The 24362-nt window shown below is 40.1% G+C and overlaps 6 protein-coding genes across 8 annotated transcripts; 3 read left to right on the forward strand and 3 right to left on the reverse strand.

The window, feature by feature from the left end:
- Positions 1-1296: 1296 nt before the first annotated feature.
- Positions 1297-7595, forward strand: LOC113155931 (receptor activity-modifying protein 1-like). Its single transcript, XM_026350677.1, has 5 exons — positions 1297-1452; positions 1677-1778; positions 2950-3027; positions 3177-3330; positions 5782-7595. The coding sequence occupies exons 1-5, from the start codon at positions 1416-1418 to the stop codon at positions 6026-6028; spliced, it is 618 nt and encodes a 205-aa protein (XP_026206462.1). The 5' UTR covers positions 1297-1415; the 3' UTR covers positions 6029-7595.
- An 82-nt stretch (positions 7596-7677) lies between these two features.
- LOC113155929 (C-type lectin domain family 4 member M-like) lies at positions 7678-11014 on the forward strand. Its single transcript, XM_026350674.2, has 6 exons — positions 7678-9035; positions 9115-9225; positions 9524-10207; positions 10339-10490; positions 10574-10701; positions 10838-11014. The coding sequence occupies exons 1-6, from the start codon at positions 8930-8932 to the stop codon at positions 11004-11006; spliced, it is 1350 nt and encodes a 449-aa protein (XP_026206459.1). The 5' UTR covers positions 7678-8929; the 3' UTR covers positions 11007-11014.
- Positions 11015-11091: 77 nt separating this feature from the next.
- On the reverse strand, positions 11092-15041 carry LOC113155928 (UDP-glucuronosyltransferase 1-2-like). Its single transcript, XM_033326804.1, has one exon. The coding sequence runs from the start codon at positions 13120-13122 to the stop codon at positions 11518-11520; it is 1605 nt and encodes a 534-aa protein (XP_033182695.1). The 5' UTR covers positions 13123-15041; the 3' UTR covers positions 11092-11517.
- A 1817-nt stretch (positions 15042-16858) lies between these two features.
- LOC113155930 (endonuclease domain-containing 1 protein-like) lies at positions 16859-20012 on the forward strand. Of its 2 annotated transcripts, XM_033326805.1 has the most exons (3): positions 16859-17097; positions 17196-17530; positions 18294-20012. In XM_033326805.1, exons 2-3 carry the CDS (start codon positions 17249-17251, stop codon positions 18912-18914), a joined length of 903 nt encoding a protein of 300 aa, XP_033182696.1. In that variant the 5' UTR covers positions 16859-17097; positions 17196-17248; the 3' UTR covers positions 18915-20012. The 2 variants fall into 2 exon arrangements, with proteins under 2 accessions (XP_033182696.1, XP_026206460.1); XM_026350675.1 differs by lacking the exon at positions 16859-17097 and having other exon boundaries at positions 17104-17530.
- LOC113155932 (DELTA-stichotoxin-Hcr4a-like) lies at positions 19999-21046 on the reverse strand. 2 transcript variants are annotated; one of them, XM_026350678.1, is made up of 3 exons: positions 20948-21046; positions 20707-20867; positions 19999-20564 (listed from the first exon to the last, which is right to left on the reverse strand). In XM_026350678.1, the coding sequence occupies exons 2-3, from the start codon at positions 20808-20810 to the stop codon at positions 20114-20116; spliced, it is 555 nt and encodes a 184-aa protein (XP_026206463.1). In that variant the 5' UTR covers positions 20811-20867; positions 20948-21046; the 3' UTR covers positions 19999-20113. The 2 variants fall into 2 exon arrangements, with proteins under 2 accessions (XP_026206463.1, XP_026206464.1); XM_026350679.1 differs by having other exon boundaries at positions 20707-20827; positions 20948-20992.
- Positions 21047-21873: 827 nt separating this feature from the next.
- Positions 21874-23278, reverse strand: LOC113156876 (DELTA-stichotoxin-Hmg2b-like). The gene is made up of 3 exons (XM_026352270.1): positions 23031-23278; positions 22787-22915; positions 21874-22382 (listed from the first exon to the last, which is right to left on the reverse strand). The coding sequence occupies exons 2-3, from the start codon at positions 22888-22890 to the stop codon at positions 21947-21949; spliced, it is 540 nt and encodes a 179-aa protein (XP_026208055.1). The 5' UTR covers positions 22891-22915; positions 23031-23278; the 3' UTR covers positions 21874-21946.
- Between the last annotated feature and the right edge of the window lie 1084 nt (positions 23279-24362).

Below are 24362 nucleotides of genomic sequence, written 5' to 3' on the forward strand. Positions count from 1 at the left end.
AACAACTAATAGATGTGCCCGAAGAGAGGATGTACTGGTTTATACACAGAACAAGTTCAGACAAACAGGCTGGTGAAAGACCATCATACTGGCAGCAACACGTGTAACAACTTCACAACTGGTTTAATGTTTCCTCTCCTTCTGGACCTAGTCTGAACTAGAGCAGCCGAGTCCTGACCAGTGCCGTTTCAATATGCAGAAAACCCCTGAATGCCACAGCAGTTTCCTGTATCGTGAGCAGTGGTGAATACAGAAGCCCTTAGACTGACAGGCTGCTTTTTCAGACACGCTCTTGTAAGAATTTCACCTTGCTTTTTCATATTAGTATAAATTAACCGAAGGTTTTGCACTAAAATGGAGGTGGTTTGTTGCAGCATTGAAAACAAACATTTAGAGCTTCCTGTGACATATTGTTTATACGTTTTATCTTTCACACTGCACCAGCTTCCTGATTCTGTCCTTGCCCAGGCAGTTTCCTTCAATGCTGAAAAAAAGGAGGAGGAAATCCCTTAAGTGTGTTTTCGCCAGCTATCTGAGGAAGATATTGAAACTGGGCTGTGCCGCTTCCCTTCATGCACATTACCAACATCAGCACAGCGCAATTCTAGCAAAGACATAATTCAAAGTAGTATCATGTGTTGTTGATGTTAGAAGACCCTTAGGGGTAAAAGAGGTCATACCGACACTTCCTCTTATTGTAACAGATTTAAAATAAAAATAAAATACACACACACACACACACACACACACACACACACACACACCCTTCAACCCAGAAATCAGGGTGTAATGGATAAAGGAACTACAAAATCTGCTTTTATTCTATTTTTCTCACAACAAATCCCATGAAAATATCAAAACCAACCAGTTCTCACTTCATCACTCCGTCTCTCTCAGATTCAAGCTTCATTTGTTCCTACTGACGATCTCTAACTGCTCACTAATATATGTAGTTTCATTTTTAAAAACATGTCTCGTCTGTGCACAACCAGAAGAAATAGCAGGTGTAGTGACAGTGGTAGACTAATCCACATTTGGTGCTCTAGTCAGAATCAGAGTGATACCAATAGGTCTACAGAGAAATTAGAGCTCAGGCTTCATATACACAATATTTGTTAGTAGGATACAACAACATTATTGTTGGTTTTGATCTTGTTTTTTTTTTTTTTTTATGTTTTTGTGGGATGACTCATTAATTCGTGATTAGATTAATATCTTCCGCTCATCCGCTGTTCTTTTATCACTCAAGTCTTTATCACCCATGTGTGCACATACACAGTCATCAGTGCTAAGAAAAAGAGGGTTGGGCTTGGTCCTCTACCCACTCGGCCCAACAGCCTTTGGGATTCAGAGAGACACCTCAGGTCACAGAGCGACCTCAGAGGTTACTGCTGCTCCCCTCATCGCCGTCCACCATGATCCTCTACCTGCTCGCCCCTTTTATCATCCTTGGTAAGTATCCAACGTCAAACACTTTTACACGAGTGCTGGTGTTTTACTCTCTTGGCATTTCCTGTTTTTTTGCTGCATGTTTCTATGAGTGTCCACTGTTTTTCCTGTGTAGGACTGAGGCAGGATAAAAAGGCAGAAGGCATTTTAGTTTCCTTAGCAGGAAACAAAATACTTGTGTGTGTGTCTTTAAAATGTGCTGTTATTTAGGAAATTGTTGTCCACAGGTTTTGTGGAATCACTAACCAATGTGACAAACACACCGAGGACAGAGGAGAGGAACACAGCCGAGCAGAACCAGACATTCACCGTGTCCCCACTGGATAAGAGTAAGACACTTCTTACTTACTTCATTATTATAATCCTAGTAAATTAATGTGCTGATTATCTTCGATAAATTGGTCTTTGAAATATCAAATAGTGTGAAACATTCAACACAGTTTCTCTAAAAATAACATCTTCATGCTGATTTTTCTGTGTTCAATTTATCCTTATAGAAGCCAAAAATATTCAAATGTGGATCCAACACACAATCTGAATGCAAGTCCAGACTTTTCATCACTTTTGATGAACAGCTTTAGTCTATAAAACATCAGAAAGGTCTTTGGGTTTTTTTTTTGTTTTTTTTTTAATTTGCTTTAAGTAACCCTAAACTATGCATTTGACAATTCAGTTTGACAAAGTAAAGCAGCACATCTTCCCACTTAAGAGCCTGCAATCTGCCCATATTTTTGTTTTTCTTGTAAACAGGAGTTGTAAGAAAATATTAGTACACTTGATTATCGTGATATTGTGTTGCTGGAGACTATGTTGGTTAATTTTGTGTTTAATTTACAGCCCAGACAACTAGATAGCAGTGTTGTGTATGTTGTTAAGATTTTTCCCAAACTTTATGCTAATGGTGGGTTTTTTTGTAATAGAATGGGAGTTTTCCCTAAAATAAGATAAATAACAGTACATTACTTTCTTTACAGTATCGCCACATATTAAATCACAACTCTTGTATTGTAATAAATGCTGAAACGCCACATTCTTGACAATACACAGCCCTACTGAAGATCACTGAATATGGGAAGTCAGTGGGTCAGCTGGTAGAGAAGTGGTCCATGAACACCAGGGTCAGTGTTTCAATTCCTCCTGGCCACAAGTGGAGATGTCTTCGAACAAGACACTGATCACTTATCATCACAATTTGCCCATGGGGATCAATAAAGTATGACAACAACAACAACAACAACAACAACAACAACATCATCATCATCATCTAGGGCACATTGGACAAAACAAACTCTAGGAAACTGATATATAACAACTGCAGTTTAGTTGCACAAGAACATAACGTGCTTATGTTTGACAAATTAAAGCTGTTTTCTAACAACGTACGTCCTCAGATGTACAGTGCTGCCTTGTCCAGAGTCCAAAACCTGGTTCTAATAACATACAACACAGACATGTTATCAGAAAAGTACTCAAATAAAGTGACTGTATGTTTTTCTGCAGGTACAATTACACCAGACAACGTGAGTCAAATTGAAGATGGACTGAAAAACAATCAATCTTTGATCACAGAGGATAATGGTGAGTGAAGAAACCAGGTGGTTTAGAAACATGGACCAGAGCTTCTGAATGAGTTCAGAGCTTCATAGAGAACCTGAATAAAGTATTATTGGATGTTTGTGTCTGTTACTTCATGTATGTCAAAGAGATTTTCTTCTTTTTCATTACAGAAGCTTTTCAGGACTATGAAAATCATCTCTCCCTCCAAGGATGCTCTCGGCCTTTGCTAATAAAGTCCTGTCAGGTATATTGTGTTAATGATTTTCAAAGGGAAATGGAGAAACTCAGCACAGAAGACTGGTGTGTCATGGAAAAGATCATCATGTAAGGCACAGCATTAATTATGTTTTATCTTTTTATACATTTCATGTTCTGATTTTTCAAACTTTGCTAACACAATTTCCATAAAATGGGCACAGTAAAATTCAGATAAAGTTATTAATTTACCATTAAACAGTTTGCAGCAGTTAGATCACAGCCTGTACAACAAATAGCAACAACACAACAGCTTCTGTGTCCACACGAACACGACAAAGAGACAAAAAAGACAGAAAAACAACATTTAGCGTTAAATAAATAACACGTTTAACTCCAGGATCAACAAACAGCAGCAAATAGAAAGAAAAAGTTGGTTTCTGACTCACGATATTTGGCGTCGAAGTCCCTTTTTTCTTCCATCTTTAAAACGAAGTGGTAAAAATCCAAATGTCGAGATAATAAAACCCCGAAGCACATGTTGTTTGTTTATTCGTGTTGCTAACCTTGCTAACCTAGCTAACCTTGCTAACCTTGCTAACTAACCTAGCTGCTGTTAGCAACACTGTAAACAAGCTAACGTTAGCATTAAGGCTAGCTAACTGTTTTAACTTATTTCGCTAACTCTCAGGTTTCTGTTGAGGTTTTGTTTCATTTTTCTCTCCACAGTTTCTTCTTCCTCACGTTTGTCCGATTACAAATGACCAGATTATTGTGTAACATCCCGTTTTAACGTTAATTAACTTCACCTGCTGTCGACCTGATTAAGGGTTAAGGTGTAATGCCATGTTTGACCACACACTGATGGGGCATTACGGGTCATTATAATCCAGGGGGCGCTGTTTCACTCGTTTGACGAAACCTAAACTTGAACAATTGCAAATTAAAACTACTTCAGAGTTTAAATGTGGTTAATTATCAATATTTAATAAGATGCCTGCTACTTTATTTGTTTATTAGACTGGGATTAACTTGTAGAAGTGCACATCTTCATGTTTTAAAACAAGCTTCAAGACGCTTTCCTTGTAGAGTCAAACTAACTTTATTCTAAGCAGAAAACAGAAATAAAAACAGAAACTTTTTCTCAGTTTGAGCTACATCAAAGTAACTTTTTTATCCTTTTCTTCACATTTTATTGTAACAAAAATTAATGAATGCTTATTTGTGAAGATTTCTTCACATACACGTCAAAGCTGGTCTTGATTATCATGAGAGTGTAAAACCTCAGCCAGTGGTTTACTTTTCATATCACAAACTCTTCAGATCAAAAACACTAAGACTTGTAAAATCTGGTTTAGATGATCACAGACAAGAAAAAGACTGAATAGTAAAGATGAGAAGATTTCTCTGTTTTCACACCCAGACCACACACACACACACACACACACACACACAAATATCTAGATTAAACACAGGAATCTGTTAGGAAGCAACAGATTTGCTGAATCAGAACTAGTTTTCTTATGATAAATTCATGCTCATAAAGTCGAAGTTAAACTCAGAAAACCTTTCCCCCATCATCAGGTGAAATTGAACTTCTAGTGTTAAACTCTGCACGGTGAAGTTTAGGCATCTATAATCTTTTTAATTACATTGGTAACAGTCAGATTTTGGAGAGTGAGTGTGGTTTTAGGGGCATCAAGTCCAGGCTTGTTCTAACAGGATCACTGACAGCATGGTTAACCAGTGTCGCCTATTGGTAGCACACAGGATGCAAACCATCGTCTCCACTGTTACTCAACACTTGAAACCCTGCGCTGCAGGTTCTTCACTATAACAACATCACACAACTCTCAACCTGCAGAGCTTTGGATAATTCATACCACATGAGATAGGACATCAGGAAAACAGAAATGAGCCACAGCTTTACAGTGGATGACATGTAGCTTCATAAACACTTATACCTGAGGAGATCTTAATTTAAAAATAACAGTAAAAGTTGATTTCCATAAAAAATAACAAATGGCACTGGAAAATAAAGCATCTGTCATGAAGACAAAGCTGCACCGTGAGTTTCTCCGGAGTAAATGCAGGTTTAAATGCGACTGATGGTCTCTTCTTCTGGCCCACCCTCCCACAGCCTCAAAAGTTTCTGCTCTGTTTATCTTCTAACAGGAAAGAGTTTAACCACAATAGTCTCAGTTTTAGTTACAGGTCGATGCACCACACTCTTCGAGTGTTTTATGGTCCAACTGAAGAGTTTCACTTCAAAATGTGAGATATCCAGTTTCACAAAAACAATCTCTCCTTTTGAATTCATGTCAAAATGTCAGTACAATACCACCAATAACTCACCGTACTGCACATAACTAAACCTCTACAGTGTCTTTTTAAGAGTTGCAATGAGTAATTGTTTAATCATCGGTTGCTCCTCAGTTAATTGATTAATTTATAAAATGTCAGAGGCAGTACAGCAGAATTTCCCTGAGCTCAAGGTGAAACTTGTATCTGAGAATGGTCCTTTTTGCTTTATTGCCACTTGTCTCATCATTAACACTCTGCTGTCTTCATCTGTTACAGACCATACAATATCATGACTCTATGCATGGAAGGGATGTCTCAAGCTGTCAGATGTTATTATCCAAACCAAGATATTGAAAACCTGTTCCTCGACGTCCACTCCAGCTACTTCAAAAACTGCACTAAGGAGGAACTCCAGTTTGAGGATGCGCCAAAGTGGCTGGTGATCACCCTCACACTCATCCCTGTGAGCCTCATCCCCATCCTCACTTATCTGGTAGTGTGGAAAAGTAAGGTCCAAGAGTAAGACCTGTTCCTCTTCCCTTTGTTGGAACCAAATGACATGAACACGGGAACGAAACACAAACCCAATTCCCAGAGAAGTTAGCACTCTTAGTATTGATAACACAATGATTTTTGATTCAGTCCCAGTTCTTTGAGAACGTTGCAGGTATCAAATTCTAAGTTTGCTTATTTGCATTATCTAATACACTGCACTACATTATAATCACCTCACTGAGTTGCATGCTGTAATATGTTGTGTATAGTATTGATTTCATGGTATAATGCACACAGAATGTGAAACTCCTTATAATGGCATAGTGACACTATGTTGCACAGTTTTTATTACTGTGTGGTTTCTTCTTTTAACTTAGGCAGCAAATCACATATTTTTGCAGCCATCTGGGTGGCACGTGCAACACTATAAGCAGCGTGCATGCAACATGCGTGGAGATGTTATATGCGCCAGACACAGAAGCTATTATGGCATCTGGTTTCTTGAGGTGACACACAGTGAAATTTCTAAGAAAAGCACATTCACTTAAATCTGTTGTGGTTTCTGACAGTACTGTGTGTGTCATATGTTTGTGAGGACCAACTTTAATATAACACAGGAGATAGGAACTCTTAAGTTAATATTGTTCAAATTAGAGGTTAATTTGACTTTAACAGTCTGCTGTGATAAAAGCCCTGTGATCTTGTTGGTTCCTGCGGCGTCATGAAGGCAGCTGAAGATAAGCACAGGTTAAGAATCATTAGCACAGAGTCTCGCTGACACCATCTCTGCTTCTCTATTGTATGCACCAGGATGTGTCATAAACACACACACACACACACAGTGATAATTTGCTTGAACCAGATCAGCTAAAAGTAAAACCACTATTTCCCTCTTCACACAACACCACCCAGTGCCCCCACCCACCCACACACACACACACACACACTCCTCTTTCTGACCACCCAAACAGATATTGATTTATTTTTAACCTGGGCGTGCCGAGATGAAACCTGGCCGTTAGGAGAAAGCTCCATTGGAAAATGTAGGTTTTAGTGTAATGATTACTTGCCTAAGGTGAACATTTGTGCACCTGGGTGCCCTAACCCTAACCCTTACCCTCAGCAGTGACCAGATAACCTCTCATTAACATTAAAGAACTGATAACATGAGAATCATTTGCAGCTGGCACACTGAGGACACACAGTATAGCACAGTACGTCAGTCAGGAGCCCAGTCAGGAGCCCAGTGTAAATGTGAATGAAAACCCTGGTTTCATTTTGGTGTAAAACTTTATTTTGTTGCACAAACAGGAGATGCTGTTAAAACTACCTTTGCATTTCCTTTCCCGTGCTTATCAGCAGCCTGGTTGTTTGGGGTGATCCCCTTTGGGGGCAGTCTCAGTTGCCTGTTGACTGTTGCTGCTAAAAGTCCTGCTGATTGCAACGTGTTTTACGTTTTACTGTATCTCAAACACACAATTTAATGTAATAAGCATTTGACACTGTAGGAACAACTTGTGTAGACCATCTGTGGATGGATTATATCTGTGCATATGGATGCTGTCTTTAATAAATAAATAGAAATTCCAGTGCTCCTCGAGGTGTTTGTGTCCAGTGAGATTCTTATTCTATAATCTGCTGCAGTAACAGGCTTCTGCTCCAACACTGATGCTGGGTGACGACGTTGCGACGTCCGATCACAAATAAAATGATGAAGTCACCGTCCTTTATCCTGACGTGGGCCTGAGTAGTGATTTTACTTTAAGGACACTACCAGTAAAAAGTTTGGACTCATGTAGCAACGTGTGGCATCACTGAAAGGGGATTTTTTTAAATCATAAGTTTATTTAATTCATAAATGTGATATTTGAAGACTAATGTTAGCTGATGAAAGGCCTCATTTACATTTGTGTAAATATTTCTTTAAAAATCAGTTTTCAGCTGCAGTAGGTGACTAATTAATAAATGATTAATAGGCTCCAGACTTTTGACCGGTAGTGTTCATATTAACATGTTTGTACTGATATGAACGTATCAGTATTTCTATAGTCTGACAATTCTTCTTTTACTTAAACATCTACTATGAACTGCTTTATTGTAAAAGACACGCTGCCACCTTCTGGTTCAAATGATGAGCTGCTGTATTTTTTCTTTTCATTTAATGGTTAGATTTTAGATTTTTACATTTGTTGTAACTTCTAGTGTGAAGGAAGTTGTTAATTGTAAAAGTAGGAAACTGTGTGTTGTTTAACATACAGTGATGCTCTAAGTGACTATTGTTTAGTGAAAGATAAGGTTAAATCAAATGGAAGTGGCCATTATTACAGTATCTTAAGGTAAAGCAGCAGGGGGTCAGCGGGTTATAAAAGAGCTGTAGATTCACAAAGACAAAGAAAGTTGTGGTGACTCTTCTGCAGAGCAGCAACCTGAGGTTCAACAGACAGGAGAGCTTCTTATTTCTACAGGCTACATTTCACAGACCTCACACTGAGGACGATATCTGAGGTGAGACAACATGTTTTACTTAATTTAACAAGAAAATTAAGTATTTTACTAATATTAAATACAGTATAATATAACTTCACATGCAGTATTGAAACTATAATTATTACTCTAAGAATATGTGACCATCTAAACAACAAAATATAGTCAGAAGTTAGTTAAAATGAGCTGATCCTAATTAAAGTGATGAACACGTTAATTAGAATCCATTAACATCCTGTTCATTCTTCATAAAGAGTCCTTTTACTTTGGTAATCCAAGGTACGTTTAGTTTAACAGGATATTTGTACACTGTGGTACATTTTTTAAAATACTTGTATCTTGAGCTCTGATGAACAAAACACTTCTTACCACTGTGAGTATTTGTATCAGCAGCTCGTTCCTGATGTTAGGAGGATTTAAAAGGAGGTGACCGGCTCTGCTCCTTATGTTCACAGGTAAAATGGTCGGTCATCAGTGGCTCCCCTGGATCAATAACCCAGCACCAGGCTCCTCAGTTTCAGTGACTTCAGCCAAACAGGAACAGGAGTTATGTGAGTAATACACAATAACTTCAGCAAGTCAACTACTGCTGACAATAAAGATCAACATGTTTGATGTTTTTATCTTCAGGTTCCCTCAGGAGCAGAAAGATCCTCACCTGTTCTCACCTCTGTCCACTGGTCGTTCTCTCAACACTCTGTTTGCTGCTGCTCGTTTCTTGTGCAGCACTTTCTGTCCTGTGTAAGTGAAGATAAAAGGTTTTTTTAAATGATATGGCCTGATCCTGAACTATTTGGTAACTTTCAGGGAGAGTTACATGTTAAAGCTCCAGCCTCTAGTCTAAATCTTTCCAAATGTCAAGTTCTTTCTCTAAATATTGTGCTAACAGACACCAATTAAGTCTTTTATGTCTTTTCTGTTCAGTTTAAGAGTGTGAATTTGTTTGTTGTGCACAAATGTTCGGATAAAAGTCAAATTATCACTTCATAAAAATAATAAAATAGAAATAAAAACTAATAATAACATATTTGTTTTTCAGACACCAATGAGTCGGACAGAAAACCTGAATGGAAAAACCTCTCCTGTTATCAGAACATGAGTGCCAGCTATCTCACCTTGACTAAAGCGAACACTGAGCTGAAAAAAGAAAATGAAATCTTAAAGAAGCTCAGAGTCGCGCTCGATGAGGAAACCACACTCCTTAACCAGACTGCAGCTCAACTCATGTCTGCTAATCTTGCTTTGACCTTAGAAAACAGCGAGTTGATGGAAAAGATTGTGAATCTGTCTTCTGCAAACTTACAGCTGATACAAAAACATGAAAAACTGGTCCAACTCACGTCTGAGCAGGAGGAACAGAAGCTGAACTTGTCTCAGACCATCGAATATCTGGTCATGTCCAACTCTCAGAAAGAGGAGGAGAAGCGACGACTGTTCGAGGCGAACGGCCTTCTGACAGAAGAACTGTTTCAACTGAAGGAGACGAATCAGGAGCTCGTGGAAATCAACGACAGGCTTCAGGGCCTGAGCAAGAGGGTAACAGAACTTCAAGAACTAAACCAGAACCTGAGCACGACGCTGGTGAAGGAGAAAGAGGAAGCAGCAGAGCAGGAGAAGAGCAGCAAAGAGGAGATGGAGCAGGTGGTGGTGGACGTGCAGTTAATGAATGAGGCCTATCACTCTTTAGACCTGTACTGTCCTGTGGTTAACCAGAAGACTAGAGGTACAGTGCCAAGTCATAAATATACAGTTTTATTTTTAAAAGGTTTTTAAGGGGACCATTCCAACCTTAAAGCTACTTGAGGTAGAAGTGAAATGAGAAAACTGGGGTTCAATGAATTTTTTACTTCACAGAGCGGCTTTGCAAAAAATGTGACAACAGCTGGAAACAGTTTCAGATGAGATGCTACTACTTCTCCTCCCGAAAGCTGTCCTGGAGCTCCAGCAGAGCCTGGTGCCAGACACAAGGGGGCGACCTGCTCATCGTAAACAGTGAAGAAGAACAAGTAGGGGATAAAAGTAAAGGAATATGTGACAACCGAATTAAAAAGGGAATCTGTTTACATGTAAAACCTTCTTTTCCTTTTAGAGGTTTATTTTTGATGCCAGCCAGGCTCAGGAGCAGAGCAGCACCAGGTTGTGGATCGGTTTGACTGATGTAGAGGAGGAAGGTGACTGGCGCTGGGTGGATGGCAGCAAGGTCACTTCAGATTTACAGTGAGTCAAAGTACAGTCAAATACTAAAGTACCAAAAATCCAGGAAGCGCTATGCATGCTTCGACACATTATGTAAGGGATTGTTGCACCAAAAAAACTGTGGCTTACTTTACTAATACTAAAACTCTTGTTCCAGGTTCTGGCTCAGCAGAGCAGGAACTGGGACTGAGCCTGATGACTGGAAACTGGACGACCCGCTTGGAGAGGACTGCGGACACATCGATATGAGTGAACATGCCCTGAAGTCCTGGATGGATGGCTCCTGTGAGATGCCGTATAGATGGATTTGTGAAAAGAACATTTAGATTATCCAAAAACATTTTTATTTCTCATTTCATTTTGTAAATAAAACATTTATTGTACACACAGTACATGTTTCTGAATAAAGCAGCTTTCAGTTTTCATTCAGAGTCATATTGTATGTTTCATTGTTTTGCTGGAGGACATAAAGGAAATATCTGCAGAGCCATTACTGCTTTATTCCTGTTTATTTTCATAAAGTACATTAACTTAACTTTGTTCAGCATACACAACATAAAATTGCAGTAATTACTTTAAAATGTTGATTGTCATAAAAAATAAGTGATATGTTACATATAATTGTTAAATTTCATATTAATGAATAAAGTGTAGCAGGATTAATCACCATTGTTCAAGTATAAGTAATCAAAGCATTAGGTTGGTAAATTTTAATGACACATTAAGCTACTGGAAAATATCAGTAAGTAATCTTGGCATGGTAAAATATTTTCTTGAGTGTATGTAGGTACAGGCTGCATCAAATAAAAGGTAAAGCAGGTGGTATTCGTTTTTTTTTTACGCCTGTTTGGGTTTTCTCCTCCTGCACAGTCGAAGGCACAGGAATCGTAGTGATCCCACTACAACAGCTGTCAACATCAACAAGACTGCGAACAAAAAGCAAATAACATCCACTGAATAGTAGGCGTACCAGTGCATCTTATAAGACTCAGTGCGTAAATGTGAAGCTCCTTTGTTTCTCATAAGAAACTCAGTCCAGTAAACTGCTGTGTCCAGAGGATGCATGGGCTTGTCTCGATGGAGTGCAGAGAGGCGCTTTATGCTGGTTCTGTAAGAGGGATTGTGAAGAACTTCTTGTATTGCTTCCAAAAAGTTCTGCTGAGTGATTTTGGTCACTTCCACCCTCTTAGCAGCTCCTCGTACTTCCAATCTCAAAACGTTCTCAAACTGGTCAAACAGAAGCGGTATGCATATCATTGGTACTCCATGGTAGATAGACTCGTAGATCCCATTATTGCCACCGTGAGCCACAAAGGCTTTGATCTTTGGGTGACCCAGGAGATCGTTCTGGGGCATCCACTTCACCAGCAGAGTGTTGTTGCCCAGATTGTTGGGACGTTCCCCAACATGTCTCCATATGACCTTCTGAGGGATTTGGGCGAAGGCAGCTGCGATTTCTGAAGTGATTTCTAGAGGTAAACCTTTGACCAGTGTACCTAGGGACATCAGGATGAATCCATGCTCCCCCGAACTTTGGACAAACTCTTCTAGTTCTGACGATAAGGGCTTCGAGGGTTTGCACTGAAAGCCACCAATGTAGGCAATGTTTGGCATGGTGGGCCTGGGGAACTCCAAGACAAAGTCTACCCTCATGAGCCAGATGTCTGCCCCCTGTAGGAGGTGATAAAAGTTAACAGCTGATCCAAAGTACCTCTCCACCAGTTTATCATAGTGAGGGCACACTATGAACCGGTCGATGCATGTGTTGAGGACATAGTGCACAAGGTTCAAAACTCTTTGCACAAAAGTCATCTTATCTGAAGCAGCATATCCAGAAGTTGGAACATAGGATGTTGGAGATGGAGCGACCACAAAGTGCCCTTCTCCACTGGTGACCCATCTCACATTAAAAATAGTTGGTAGCTTAAGTTCATGTGCCACCACGACGCCTGCAGGCAATCCCGGGTCCAGAAGTACCACATCAAAATGAGTATCACGAAGACTCTGCATTAGAGTCTTGTTCTCAAACATTTCTACCGCCAACAGGCTGGCCTGTTGGTGAATTTTTGACAGTGTGCTAAGCATTTCCCAGTAGAAGTTAAGAAACCCAATTAGAGATGCCCCTTTTCTCTGGATTGCAATCATCCTCATCAGGAAGGTTACAAAGAAGTCCTGATCCTCTATGACAATGGCTTCTGGCAGGGTTATAGTGATAGAGTGATAATGTGGTGCGTTTTCTTTAATGTACCAGCTAGTGGCTGTGCGGACCACAGTGATCTCGTGGCCCCTGTCATGGAGAGTTTGGATCAACAGGTTCATGTTGACCCAGTGGCTTCCATCCACCGGAAATACCAGCACCTTTCCACCTTGGACACTAGAGGTCATCAGTAGAGACACACTCACCACTAAAGGCAGAAGACAAAGTCGTGAAATGGTCCCCATGGATTAACTCTGAGAAAAAGAACCAAACATACAAGTTTATTGTGAGTAATTGTAAGTTTTGTAATCAGGACGTTCTTACATCACTGGTTAATGTGTTCATTACATTTTAAATTCTTTATGTGTCAACAATGAGTTAATATTAACTGAGGTATCTTCTCTTAACTAAAATTTAAACTCAGACAGTGAACAGCTGAATTTTAGGTAATCCTGTTTTTGAATGAGTTGCTGCAATGTGGAGATGGACCCAAAAATAACCAATAAAACTAAATGTGTTCTGAAGGATGTACTTCCTGTTGGAGACGAGCTGGTTCTGAGAGTAATTTCTAAGAGAAAAGGCTGCAAAACAACAGCTTCACACGCTAAAGTCCAAATGCATGCCAGGAGCACCCACAACTATTCAACAACTCAGAAAACACACGCAAACAAGTTTAGAGGGATCCAGTTTTTGTGCAGATGTTTGGCCGTAAAGTGAAAATAGAAATAGAAAAATATAGGAAAAACCTGATCATCAATGACTTGATTATAATAGCTGTCAGCACTTGCATAATAAAAAAGCATGGAAACATGAAGTAAACAGCTATAGTTTGTCGTGCTAGCACAGTAACATGAGAACAGAATGATTCAAAACTGTCTGAGCTCAGAGGATAAATAGTGCTCAGTGCAATCACACAAGTTTCAGCTTTCAGAAGGATTAGATACAGCATAGTTTGTATAGGGAAAATATTCACTAAACTATTAAAATTAAAGTGAAAAATATGAAGTATTCTGGATGTTTTTAAGGCTTTTATATCCGTTAGTGGTGCTGCAGTGGAGGACTTTGAATAAAAAACTCCCTGTGTAGAGTTTTAGACGATGACTCTGGGTGTGAAAAAGCAGTGTGTTGTTTTCATTAACTGTATAAAATACTGTTCTGTGTTTAAACAAAATGCAATGTCTTTTATAGCACTTGCAGATGAATCCAGAAGAAAATTACTATGTAGGTTTCAGGAGTGCATGTCCTCATAAAACCTGAAATGTTGTAGGTCAAAGTCCAGTAAATGCATGTGCTGATTAAGTACTTGTTTTAATATGATCTCTAATCAACAGAGACTTAGCTAACAAGCTCAAAGCACGCAAACAGATCCCCATTCATCACATAACAACAGAAGAAACATGCCCTCAACTGTCTGGTTTATGTCCTGTGTGGTTCTATTGAGAAAGCTAAAAGAGAAATACAACACCATGCACATCTGCCTGCAGATTAGTCGCTTCGAAGAACTGAAAACATTTGAAAAATATCTTGAGTTATCAGCAAAATAATATTTTTAAAATGCTGAGCTGGTCAATAAAGTGGAGAAGATGGAAAATGTTGTGACCTACCTTCAAATCCTGTAACACTGGAGAAATGTGCTCTGAGCTCTTTGGACCAGAAGTCCAGCGTCTGATGGGAAAATAAATAAAACTCCAAACCTGATTACTGTGTTGCATAAGAATAAAAGGTGGTGGGGGAAGGGACGGGGCAAAACAAACACACCCCATGTGTCATTTTGCAGGGGAGGAGAAACGGAGTGTTCTCCTACCCAGTCCTGCCCTCGCTCTGTGCTACATAAACACAGTAATGACAAGGACACAAATATGCATGTGACAACAGCTGAGCCCTGCACATTGAGCTAATCCAGCCAAAATCATTCAAATGACAAGAGTTTTTTTTTGTATGTGAAGTAGTTTGTATATTTTCTTGTTTCATGAGGTCAGACCGTTAAAGAAATGACAGAACAGAAAGTGTCTATTCAGCAGGAAGAGAAAATCTTTTCTTTGCTGTGGCTGTGTTTCTGGTCCTGAGCAGCGGTGGAAGAAGTAGATCTGCTATTTAAGAAATAGTATCACTACAACAGTGTAAAGATACTCTGTAAGTAAAAGTGAATTATTGGAAATTGTACTTAAGTCAGTTATAAAACCAGAAGAACTCATTACAGAGAATGACTGAATCTACATTTGCAAAGTAACTAAACTAAATAACGTGATAAAAAAAAAGGGAAAAATTAAATAACTCATAATTGCTTATAAAGCTTTATTACTTGTTTCTAATATTTTTGTTTTGTGCTATAAAATGTATCTTAATGTGAAAAAGTGCTTGTGTGATAGAAGCAGAGGAGTGAGCGGGTTAAATGTCAATTACTGATTTATAAGATCTTTACACTGTCAGAGCTGAAACTTGTGTTTTAGGAATCTTCTACTTCCCTACTTTGTGACTAAAATCATGTTTACTTCATGTGATCTGTACTACAAGCTGAACGTATTCTGTCTTTCTGATAAGTCACAACATTTCTGCAAAATGATCAACCTCTACAGTGAAAACTGACTAATCATATCAAAATCAATTAAAAAAGGAAACGTCATGTCATGATGCAACACCTGAACCAATCAGATCGTATATCAGGTGCCAGGTGTTTCCCGTCATGTCTTGATGTGTCACAGTCGGTGGAGAGCAGACTGTGGGCTGAAGATAAATAGTTTTACAGAATAAATCTCATTTATCAGAAAATCTAATTTTAGCGTCCAACTAGACGATTAAGTGACAGATTTCTTTCAGGTGATTAAAATAGCATCTGCACAGATGTTTCAGTCCTGACAGGGTAAATATCTGATGATCAATATTTAAAATGCATGTTAGGTTTCTATTGACTAATTATTGTTTTACATTTATAGTTTCATTACAAAACTGGCACGATGACTGCGTGTCATTATAGCTTTACCCATGTCATGTGAAATATTTGACTCATGTGAAGGTTAACCCATTAACTCACTATTTCCTGCGAAGCAGTTTAACAACAAACAAAAGTTACTGGAAACTCAGTATGAAATAGAACTTTATTTACATGAAGAATACTTAGAAACTGTCCGTCTTCACTTCTTGTCGTGTCTTGTCAGGTCTGATGTAACGTGATAAACAGTAATCAGCCTGTTTTAACGTTCATCTCTCTCCTGTCACACGAACCTGCACTGGTCCACAACACTTCATCTACTTCCTGTATTTACATTTTCTGTTCCCGCGGCAGAAACATCTGACCAATGAGCGGAGAGAGCGTTCTCGCGTGATTTCACGTGACGCATTTTAGTACAGTTGGATTTTTCTCCGTGTGCAAATAAAAAACGAACCAAGAGGAAAAAACGAACCAAGAGGAAAAAGCTCCAAGTTTACGAACCGAGCCACTGATTCGGACCAAAGCAAACGGACTAAGGTGTGAAAACAACCTGAGTCCGTCCAGGACCTGGTTTAATCGAACGAGCTCTTCTCAAAAGTGTCGTAAACGCCTTGATATTCGCGGCCGACGTCACCTCCAGGACACTCACAGTAACTACAGCTTTACCTGAAGTTATTTCACCTTATTTTCCGCTCCATCCAGCGCTCTGCTTGTCTTTTCCCCCTCAGTACAACTTTATAAAAGTGTATGAAAAGTACCAGCTGCCAGTTGGCGTCCATGTTTGTTTTGACACAAGATCACGCGAGTTCCCGTTCGCCCTGCTCTCGCGGGATCTGTGGCGTCACCACACTCAGGTGTCAGGTGTGTGACACTGGAAACCTGGGATCTGTGGTGGAAACAGTGTCAGAAACCTGTGTCACCATCTTAAAAGAAACACGACTAACTACTTTTCAGGCCTTAATAACACACACACACGTCATTTCATATTCATTTCTGAGAATTGTCCCACTAATGACGTAATGACGTGTCCTCACCAGCATCGAGTGGAGCCCGTCAGGCTGTTCAGCAGCTCCATCTGCTATTTTGGTATGAGTGAGTGAATTCCCCTTTAGCACGGACCACCTTCTTCATGTCTGTGCAAACTGGATCATGCAGGTCCAAATGGAAACAGACGTTCTACCAGCAACTAACATGAAACTTAATATGTAACGTATTGTTCCTTTAAGTGAGGTTCACTGGAGTTCAACAATCCAAGTCAGCTGATTCTGAGGATTTGCTTCCTGTTAGAAAAGTGACACTAAAGTTGAAGCTGCTTCTGCTTTCACTTCATGTGTTTAATGAAAAAGGGAACATCTGTCAAAGACTCTCTCTCTCTCTGTCTGTGATCAGGACACATTCCTGGATTTTCTCAGCTGGATTTGAACCAACAGTCCATTATCAACATGTCATATTTCTGCGGTCTGGCTGTGTTCGTCCTGGCTTTCTCTGGCGGCTGGTGCCCCTGTGGAGCTGATGTTGGGGATTTCACTCCATGCCTGCAGTTCTTCTACAGGTCTTGGCCTCCCAAAGGTCTCGCAGGGACCCCGATCTGCCAGCGGTATTTCAACCAGTATCGTTTTGCCACATTGTACAGTCGACCTCGCCGTTCTCCGTGGTTCTCGGCGTATTTGTACACAACACCTGCAGGAAAAAGACCCTCAACATCGTGGAAGTTTGAGCCACAGGTGAGGACGTTACTGTAAAACTGACTTCTTCTAGCTGTCTGTTTATTAAGAGTGGACATCGAGCAAAGAACACGTCATGGATGATTTGTGTGTTTTCATTTAACTTCTGTAATGTGACTCCAGTGAAACGTGACAAAACACATTCTGACTCAGTTTAGCACCAATAATTCATATCATGATTTTCACACTCTGAGAAAATGAGGAAGTGAAGCTGGTCATCGAGTTGATTCTGTGTCTATATCTGTCCTCAGTGCACAGGTGGCTGTGGTATTGATCTGTTTAGATTTAATAGCTCAACTGTAAAGTAACATGGTGCACTGGGCCAGTGTGTGGACACTTAAAGGGCACATGTTGTATTTAGGCAAACGTTTAAATGTTAAACTGTTCATGCTGGTAACAAAGATGTTTCCTGGAGGCCTTGGACCAAATCTTACATAAATTAATCTCTTTCTGTTTGTGCCGCCCTTCTATCAGTCCGTGTCCTACTCTGACAGCAGGCAGCAGCTTGATTTTTGCCGTGCGACCACTCGACCTGTCCTTTTGACTCTAAAAATACAGAACAGGAATTGGACAGAGGAAGTGTCTGGGACAAAGCCACAAAGGACTAAAATAGCAGAGAACAGACCTACATTTCATGTATTGTACATTTAGTCCAGACCAGTGTGAAGTATTGAGAACTCTAACAGTTATACTCTGTAAGGTGCCTTCAGACGACTTCGGTGCTATTCAAATCTCTGTTTTCATCCCCTCTCCAATAAAACAGCTGGCCTACCCCGGAGCTGATGGCAACATGATCCCCTTCCCTCCAGGCCCTCCAGACCAGAACGTGGTGGACAGCCAGGCCGTCGAGCTGGACTACATCAATTCCACCTACTCTCGTGGTCACTTGAACCCCAGCCTTCACCACCAGAGCCACGACGACCGCTCCGCCACCTTCACACTCACTAATGTGGCCCCTCAGAAGGCTGGCTCTAACGACGGGCCCTGGGAAATCCTGGAGCAGACCGTCAACAAAACCTTATACGCCTACTGCCTTGGAGAGGCCTACATAGTGACGGGCGTCATCCCGTACCAGACAGACGAACACTGGCTCAAGAACCACCGCGTGGCTGTGCCTGAGTACTTGTGGTCGGCCTACTGCTGCCCGAGCTACAACAACAGTCTTCCAGAAAAGCTCAGAGAGACTTTTCCCACCTACGCTGCGGTCGGACGCAACGACCCCAACAGCACCGAGGAGATTGTGCCTGTCAACAAGAAGGCGAAGAAACAGTTCAGGGGATACGATGTGAGACAGATGTCACTGGAAACACTGGAGCTGTATCTGAAGGAGAGGTTCAGTACGGTTGTCAGTGTTTTTTATGAGCAGTGCTCTGGATCAGTGTGATCCTACAGATGGAGGCGGAGGCAGCGTGTTGCCCAGTCCATACAGAGGTGGAGGTGGAAGAGGTGGAAATAAGACAAAGGGTCTCATTTATTTACAGATATATCTGTCAGACACAGGGACGGAATCTGGAAAGCAGAGATAAGAATCTTTACACATCCACATTTCATGGTTTTATCTGTAAAGTGTCAAAACCAGCTCAGTCAGACCAGAACCAGAGAAGCAGAAACACTCAGGTCAAAGTGCAAAGACTTCACCTTAAAGCAGTATCTAAGGACAATATGTGACTTTTAACAAATGACAGTCGTGATCGTCTTTCCTGAACTTTCCTCCAGAGAACTCTGCGGTGACAAACGTGCACACGTACATGCACTAAACACCTGTGATCACTAGGTGGCGTCTTTGCAGCACATGCAATTAGTTTGATTTTGTTTTAAAGAGCCGCTTCCGTGGACTGAGCACGTTTTCTTCTGTATAGCTAAATAAACACTGTTTGGTTTGGATTTGTTGTGGTTCACGGGACTGTTTTAGTTTTACAGCAGTTTGTAAAGCACCAAATCACAACAGACATTACAAATATAACAGTATAAAGAATTCTATAGAGAACCAACAACAACAAGTTCAGTTACTTTACAGGTTCTACCAACACTACTAATTAAAGGGTCAGATTTTTCACAGTAAATAAACCTGAAGATGTCGGATTTCTGCAGAAACTTTATTTATGAGAACAGATCTGGATCAGACCCGAACAGTAATGTTAACAACAGTGTTTAAAGAGTTAAATAAATAAATAAATAAAATGTTTTCTCTATTAGTGACTCTGATAGATTGATTCTCTTTCTTAGTGAGGTACTTTTCTAAAAACTACATGGACTATTACTGGGTATTGGGTTCGAGTATTTCTTCATCCTCACTATGTTGTAAATCAATTGTGCCTTTGTGTCCTGATTTACTAAATAATGTGAATTATCTTTCTTAACATCACACTTTGAGTCATTTGTCTAAAAACTAAACTAACTAACTAAATTACTCAGACGTTGTTCTGAAGGTTGTTTTGTTTTGTAAAAATCACTTTGACACATTAAACTTCGAATGAATGGATTTATTGTGTGAACAAATGTTTTGACAGCGAGTGTACAAAGGGTTAAACATAATGTTGCACAAACACTGTGTCAACCTGGATTAAAACATGAATCACCAGCTTAACATGGATTCTGTATCTGCCAAGTGGGGAGCTTTTCCCACACCTCCACCTTCATAATGGCTCTGCCCATCGGGGACATGGTAGCCTTGACGTCCAGGTCGGTGCCCTCAAACGTGAGCCCGTTGCCTTTGGCCTCCTCCCGCACAAAGCTCTTCTGGTTGTGGTTGTAATACATCTCTTGGTACAGACTCTTGTTGCACTCTTTGCCCTGCTGGTAGATGCCCACCGCCAACCAGTTCTTGTACAACTTATAGTCAAAGGGCACAGAGAACATTAGAGCTACTACCTCTTTGGCGCAGTTGCTCTGTATCTCAAACAGGTCGTAGGTCAGGACGCCCACTGTGCCCGTGGCTTTGCCGCAGTGCTTGGCAAAGTTGCAGACTTCAGTTTTCAGTGGCCACACGCTGGGTTGAGGTGGGACGTGGCAGCTCCCACTCTCCAGGTAAACTCTGAGAGAAACAGCACAAAAAAAAGAAAAAGATGGAAAAGTACAAAACGAACTGCTGCATTTTATTCATGCAAAGGATTTTCTGAACATGCTCTATTGTCCTCCATGCTCTGCTCTGCATTAGTGTTATATGTTGCACTTACTTGGGGTCGGCTAGACAGTAGTTAGTGGTGAGGTTGGAGATCTCGATGGTGATGTTTCTCAGGCTTGTGAAGTTGGCAGCGACGGCCTCTGCTGATTCACTCATCTTGTTGCTGGTCAAAGCTGCAGCACAGAACCTAGGTGTAAAGTTTTACCTGCAGATCTGAAGCACAGAGCAGTTCAAATTATACACACGGTGTCAGCAGTGCACAGTGGACACAGCGCAGGAACAAACCAGCTTACCTGTCCAGGTCACAGGTGTGCTTCTCAGATATGAAGCACTGGGTTCACAGTTTGGATCGTTGGTGTAGAAATAAGAGCCAGTCTCCACCCACAGCACACACCTTCTCTGTGTCCTTCAAGCGTATCGAACCTTTTTGATATCTGTGCATGATGACAACCCACCAAAACAACAACGCTGTTATTTTGCCAAGTTAAAGTCAGTTTGTTGAAGCTGCTCTAACACGTCTCATACCTGAATATAAATAAATCCTAGGAGACCTGAGATTTTCTCAGGGTGTGTGAGGCTTTGATTGTCAGCTGCAGCAGCTGCTGTGTTTTGTGCAATAATTTACTGTAAAGGATGTAAAACTTTCTGTTTACTGCTCATTGTCTTGTCTTGTCTGCTGTGAGCGGGCTGGTGCTGAAGAGCCCAGACTAAAAGCAAACAACTCAATCTGATAACATCTGATCAATAAATGATCTGTGTGTATGTTTATACCAATTAAAACATGAATGAGGATCACACTGGACAGAACATCTGTTTTAAACCCAAATCCAAACATTAAAGCAAAAATCTATATTGATAACCCATTTTTTAAAGTCTTGGGTCTAAGAGGTGGATGGAGAGTGGAATGTAAGGTTTTAGCTACTGAGACTGATGCATATGTGAAATTCACACCGTCAAGCTACAAAAAGACAGAATGTATGTTGGGTTATTTTAACTTGACACCTAATATATTTCAAACAGTGGTAGATGTAAATCTACACACCCTAACGTGAATAAGAGAAGAACCTGCACCATTTTCCCTCCATACTCTCATTTATAATATAATATAATATAATATAATATAATATAATATAATATAATATAATATAATATAATATAATATAATATAATATAATATAATATAATATATGATGCAAAACAAACATCACTGACACAAAAATCATTTCACTGTGTTTTATTAATTGAAAACACTCAAACATGACAAACTGTGCATCCACTTTGCTCTGGACACTCTATTCACATCTGTCTTTCCTGTCATACAGCTCCAGCTTCATTATCGCCTTCCCCACGTCAGACATGGAGGCCCTCAGCTGCACCTTCTTCCCGGTGTACTTCACCCCGGAGCCGTTGGCCTCTTGGCGCACAAATTTGGTGTGATCGCCGCCGTGGTACATGAGCTCGTACAGCTTCTTATCGCAGGCTTGTGTGTGCTCAAAGATGCCCACCCCCAGCCAGTTCTTGTACAGGTTATAGTCAAAAGGCACAGAGAACATGACGGCGATCAGCTCGCTGCATTGGCCACTGTGCACGTCAAGCATCTGATAGGTCAAGACACCCACAGCGCCTGTTGCTGTGTTGTCGTCCTTGGTGAAAGAGCACAGCTCGGTCTTGGTGGTGCGGATGGTGGGCTGTGGAGGGCTGAAGACGAAGCCGCTTTCCATGTAAACCCTGGAAGGATAGAAGAGGTAGTAGAGAGGTAGCTACAACCTTTAATTATCATTCTCCATTTATCAGACGCCTCTACTGTTAAAGCCTTGAAAATGAAACTTAAAGTAAATCAACATGAACAGATTCATGGAAGATTTATTACATCAGTTCCATCCAGGTGTATCTGATCAATTGGGAAGTCATGTACTGTGTATGTAGACTCTCATTTTACTCTAGCGTTGTTGTTTTAGGAGGAGCTATTAGAGTTTTTTACTGGAGTCTCAAGCATGACGCCTGTTTCACTCCAGTGTTTTTTATTTTAGGAGAAACATATTAGACAAAACAGCAGTTTGAGTTTCTCTGTAAAAAAAATACTAATACTGTAAAAACCACAGTAATATAGAAGAGAAGTCAGAGATTCTTACTTTGGGTTGATGAGATTGTACGTGGAGCTGATGTTGTTGATCTCCACCGTGCAGTTACGGTTGGTGTTCAGGGAGACGGAGTGGGACTCTGCTGTCTCAGGCATAATGATGATGATCTGCTGGAAACAGCTGAAACACAGGTACAAATCAGCTGTGAACACTCTAATGTTTCTCTGAAGCGTTTTCAATAAATGCATTTTCAAAGAAAATCTTTTTTTTTATATTTCAATATAAACCGACTTACTTTACTTCGTGCGGCAGGATGGTGGAGAGTCTTGTGAACACAGGTGGAGGTTTGGTTCGGAGACTAATAAGAAGTCACACCCTCTAAAAACACCTGCAGAAAAGGTTAAAGTAGGTGCAGTAGGTGTGTCTGTGCTGATGACAGAAATCACACGGACCAATACAGATGATGAAAAAAGAGCCAAACTTAGAGTTGTGAAATACTCAAAAAAAAGGTGTTGTTGATGTAAAAACACTAAATTATTAACAGCAAATTATACTTAAAGCACCAAAAGTAAAAGTACTCACTGTGTATATTGTTAATTATTTAATCAGTTTAGTATTAATGTTGAACAATTACTTCAGAAGCAGCCGAGTGAAAAACACACACCTGTTCAGTAACTCACGATGACGATGATTCATTTTAGATTAAACCCAAATCCTCCGGATCACGTTAACAGAAACAACATTTTACTGTAACTGGTGATAAATTATCGTTTTCAATTCATTTCCTTATAAATGTGCACAATCGGCTTATTGACTGACTATAGTCAGAGTTACGTGTGGTATTTATTAAGTATTATTTTATATTTCATGTGCCAGACGTTGACAAATGAGCAAAATTTGTGCAGCGCTCATTTCCAGAAATAAACCTCACTTACTTTCTGTAATATGTGGAGCCTGTAGCAGCATGTGAGCAGCTACACGAGGATCTCACATGCTGCTACAGGCTCCACATAAAACAAACAGTGTAAAAGAACCATGGTTTGATCAACCAGCTGCTGTTGGAGCCAGAAAATTCAAATTAAATTAGTGAAAAACGTCGGGATGTTTTTCACAACATAATGTAGTTGGTTCATACCCAAACCCTGACACTGAGATTAAAACCATACACTCAGAGCCTGAACTTTATTTGATTACTAAATGGCAATAAGAGTGGGTGTTAATAGTGCTGCTCTGACATTTAGACGTGATTATAGCAGATCAATCACCAAAAACACAACTTATCATCTTCAAACCAGCTCTAGATGATAAAGAAGACTAAAGAATCATTAAAACATTGTTTTACGTGTTAAACCTTTATTCTATTTGTGAAAACTCAATAAAAGATAATTTTGCCACAAATCTAAAAGTATGTGAATCAATTTAACAAATACATGTTCAGTTAAAGTCTAAAATCTTCCTCCTTTTCCGTCTGAACGTGCTTGGTCCTGTGACGAGTCAGTTTTTTCGTCCAGCTCCTTCTGTGTATGTTGCTCAGTCCACCAGTGGTTTCTTCTTCACCTGATACAAAAGATGCTATTTATTATGTTGTTCAATGTATTCAGCTGTAAATATCATCAAATCAAAGCTG

This window comes from Anabas testudineus, chromosome 19 (assembly GCF_900324465.2).
Source record: "Anabas testudineus chromosome 19, fAnaTes1.2, whole genome shotgun sequence".
NCBI lineage: Eukaryota > Metazoa > Chordata > Actinopteri > Anabantiformes > Anabantidae > Anabas > Anabas testudineus.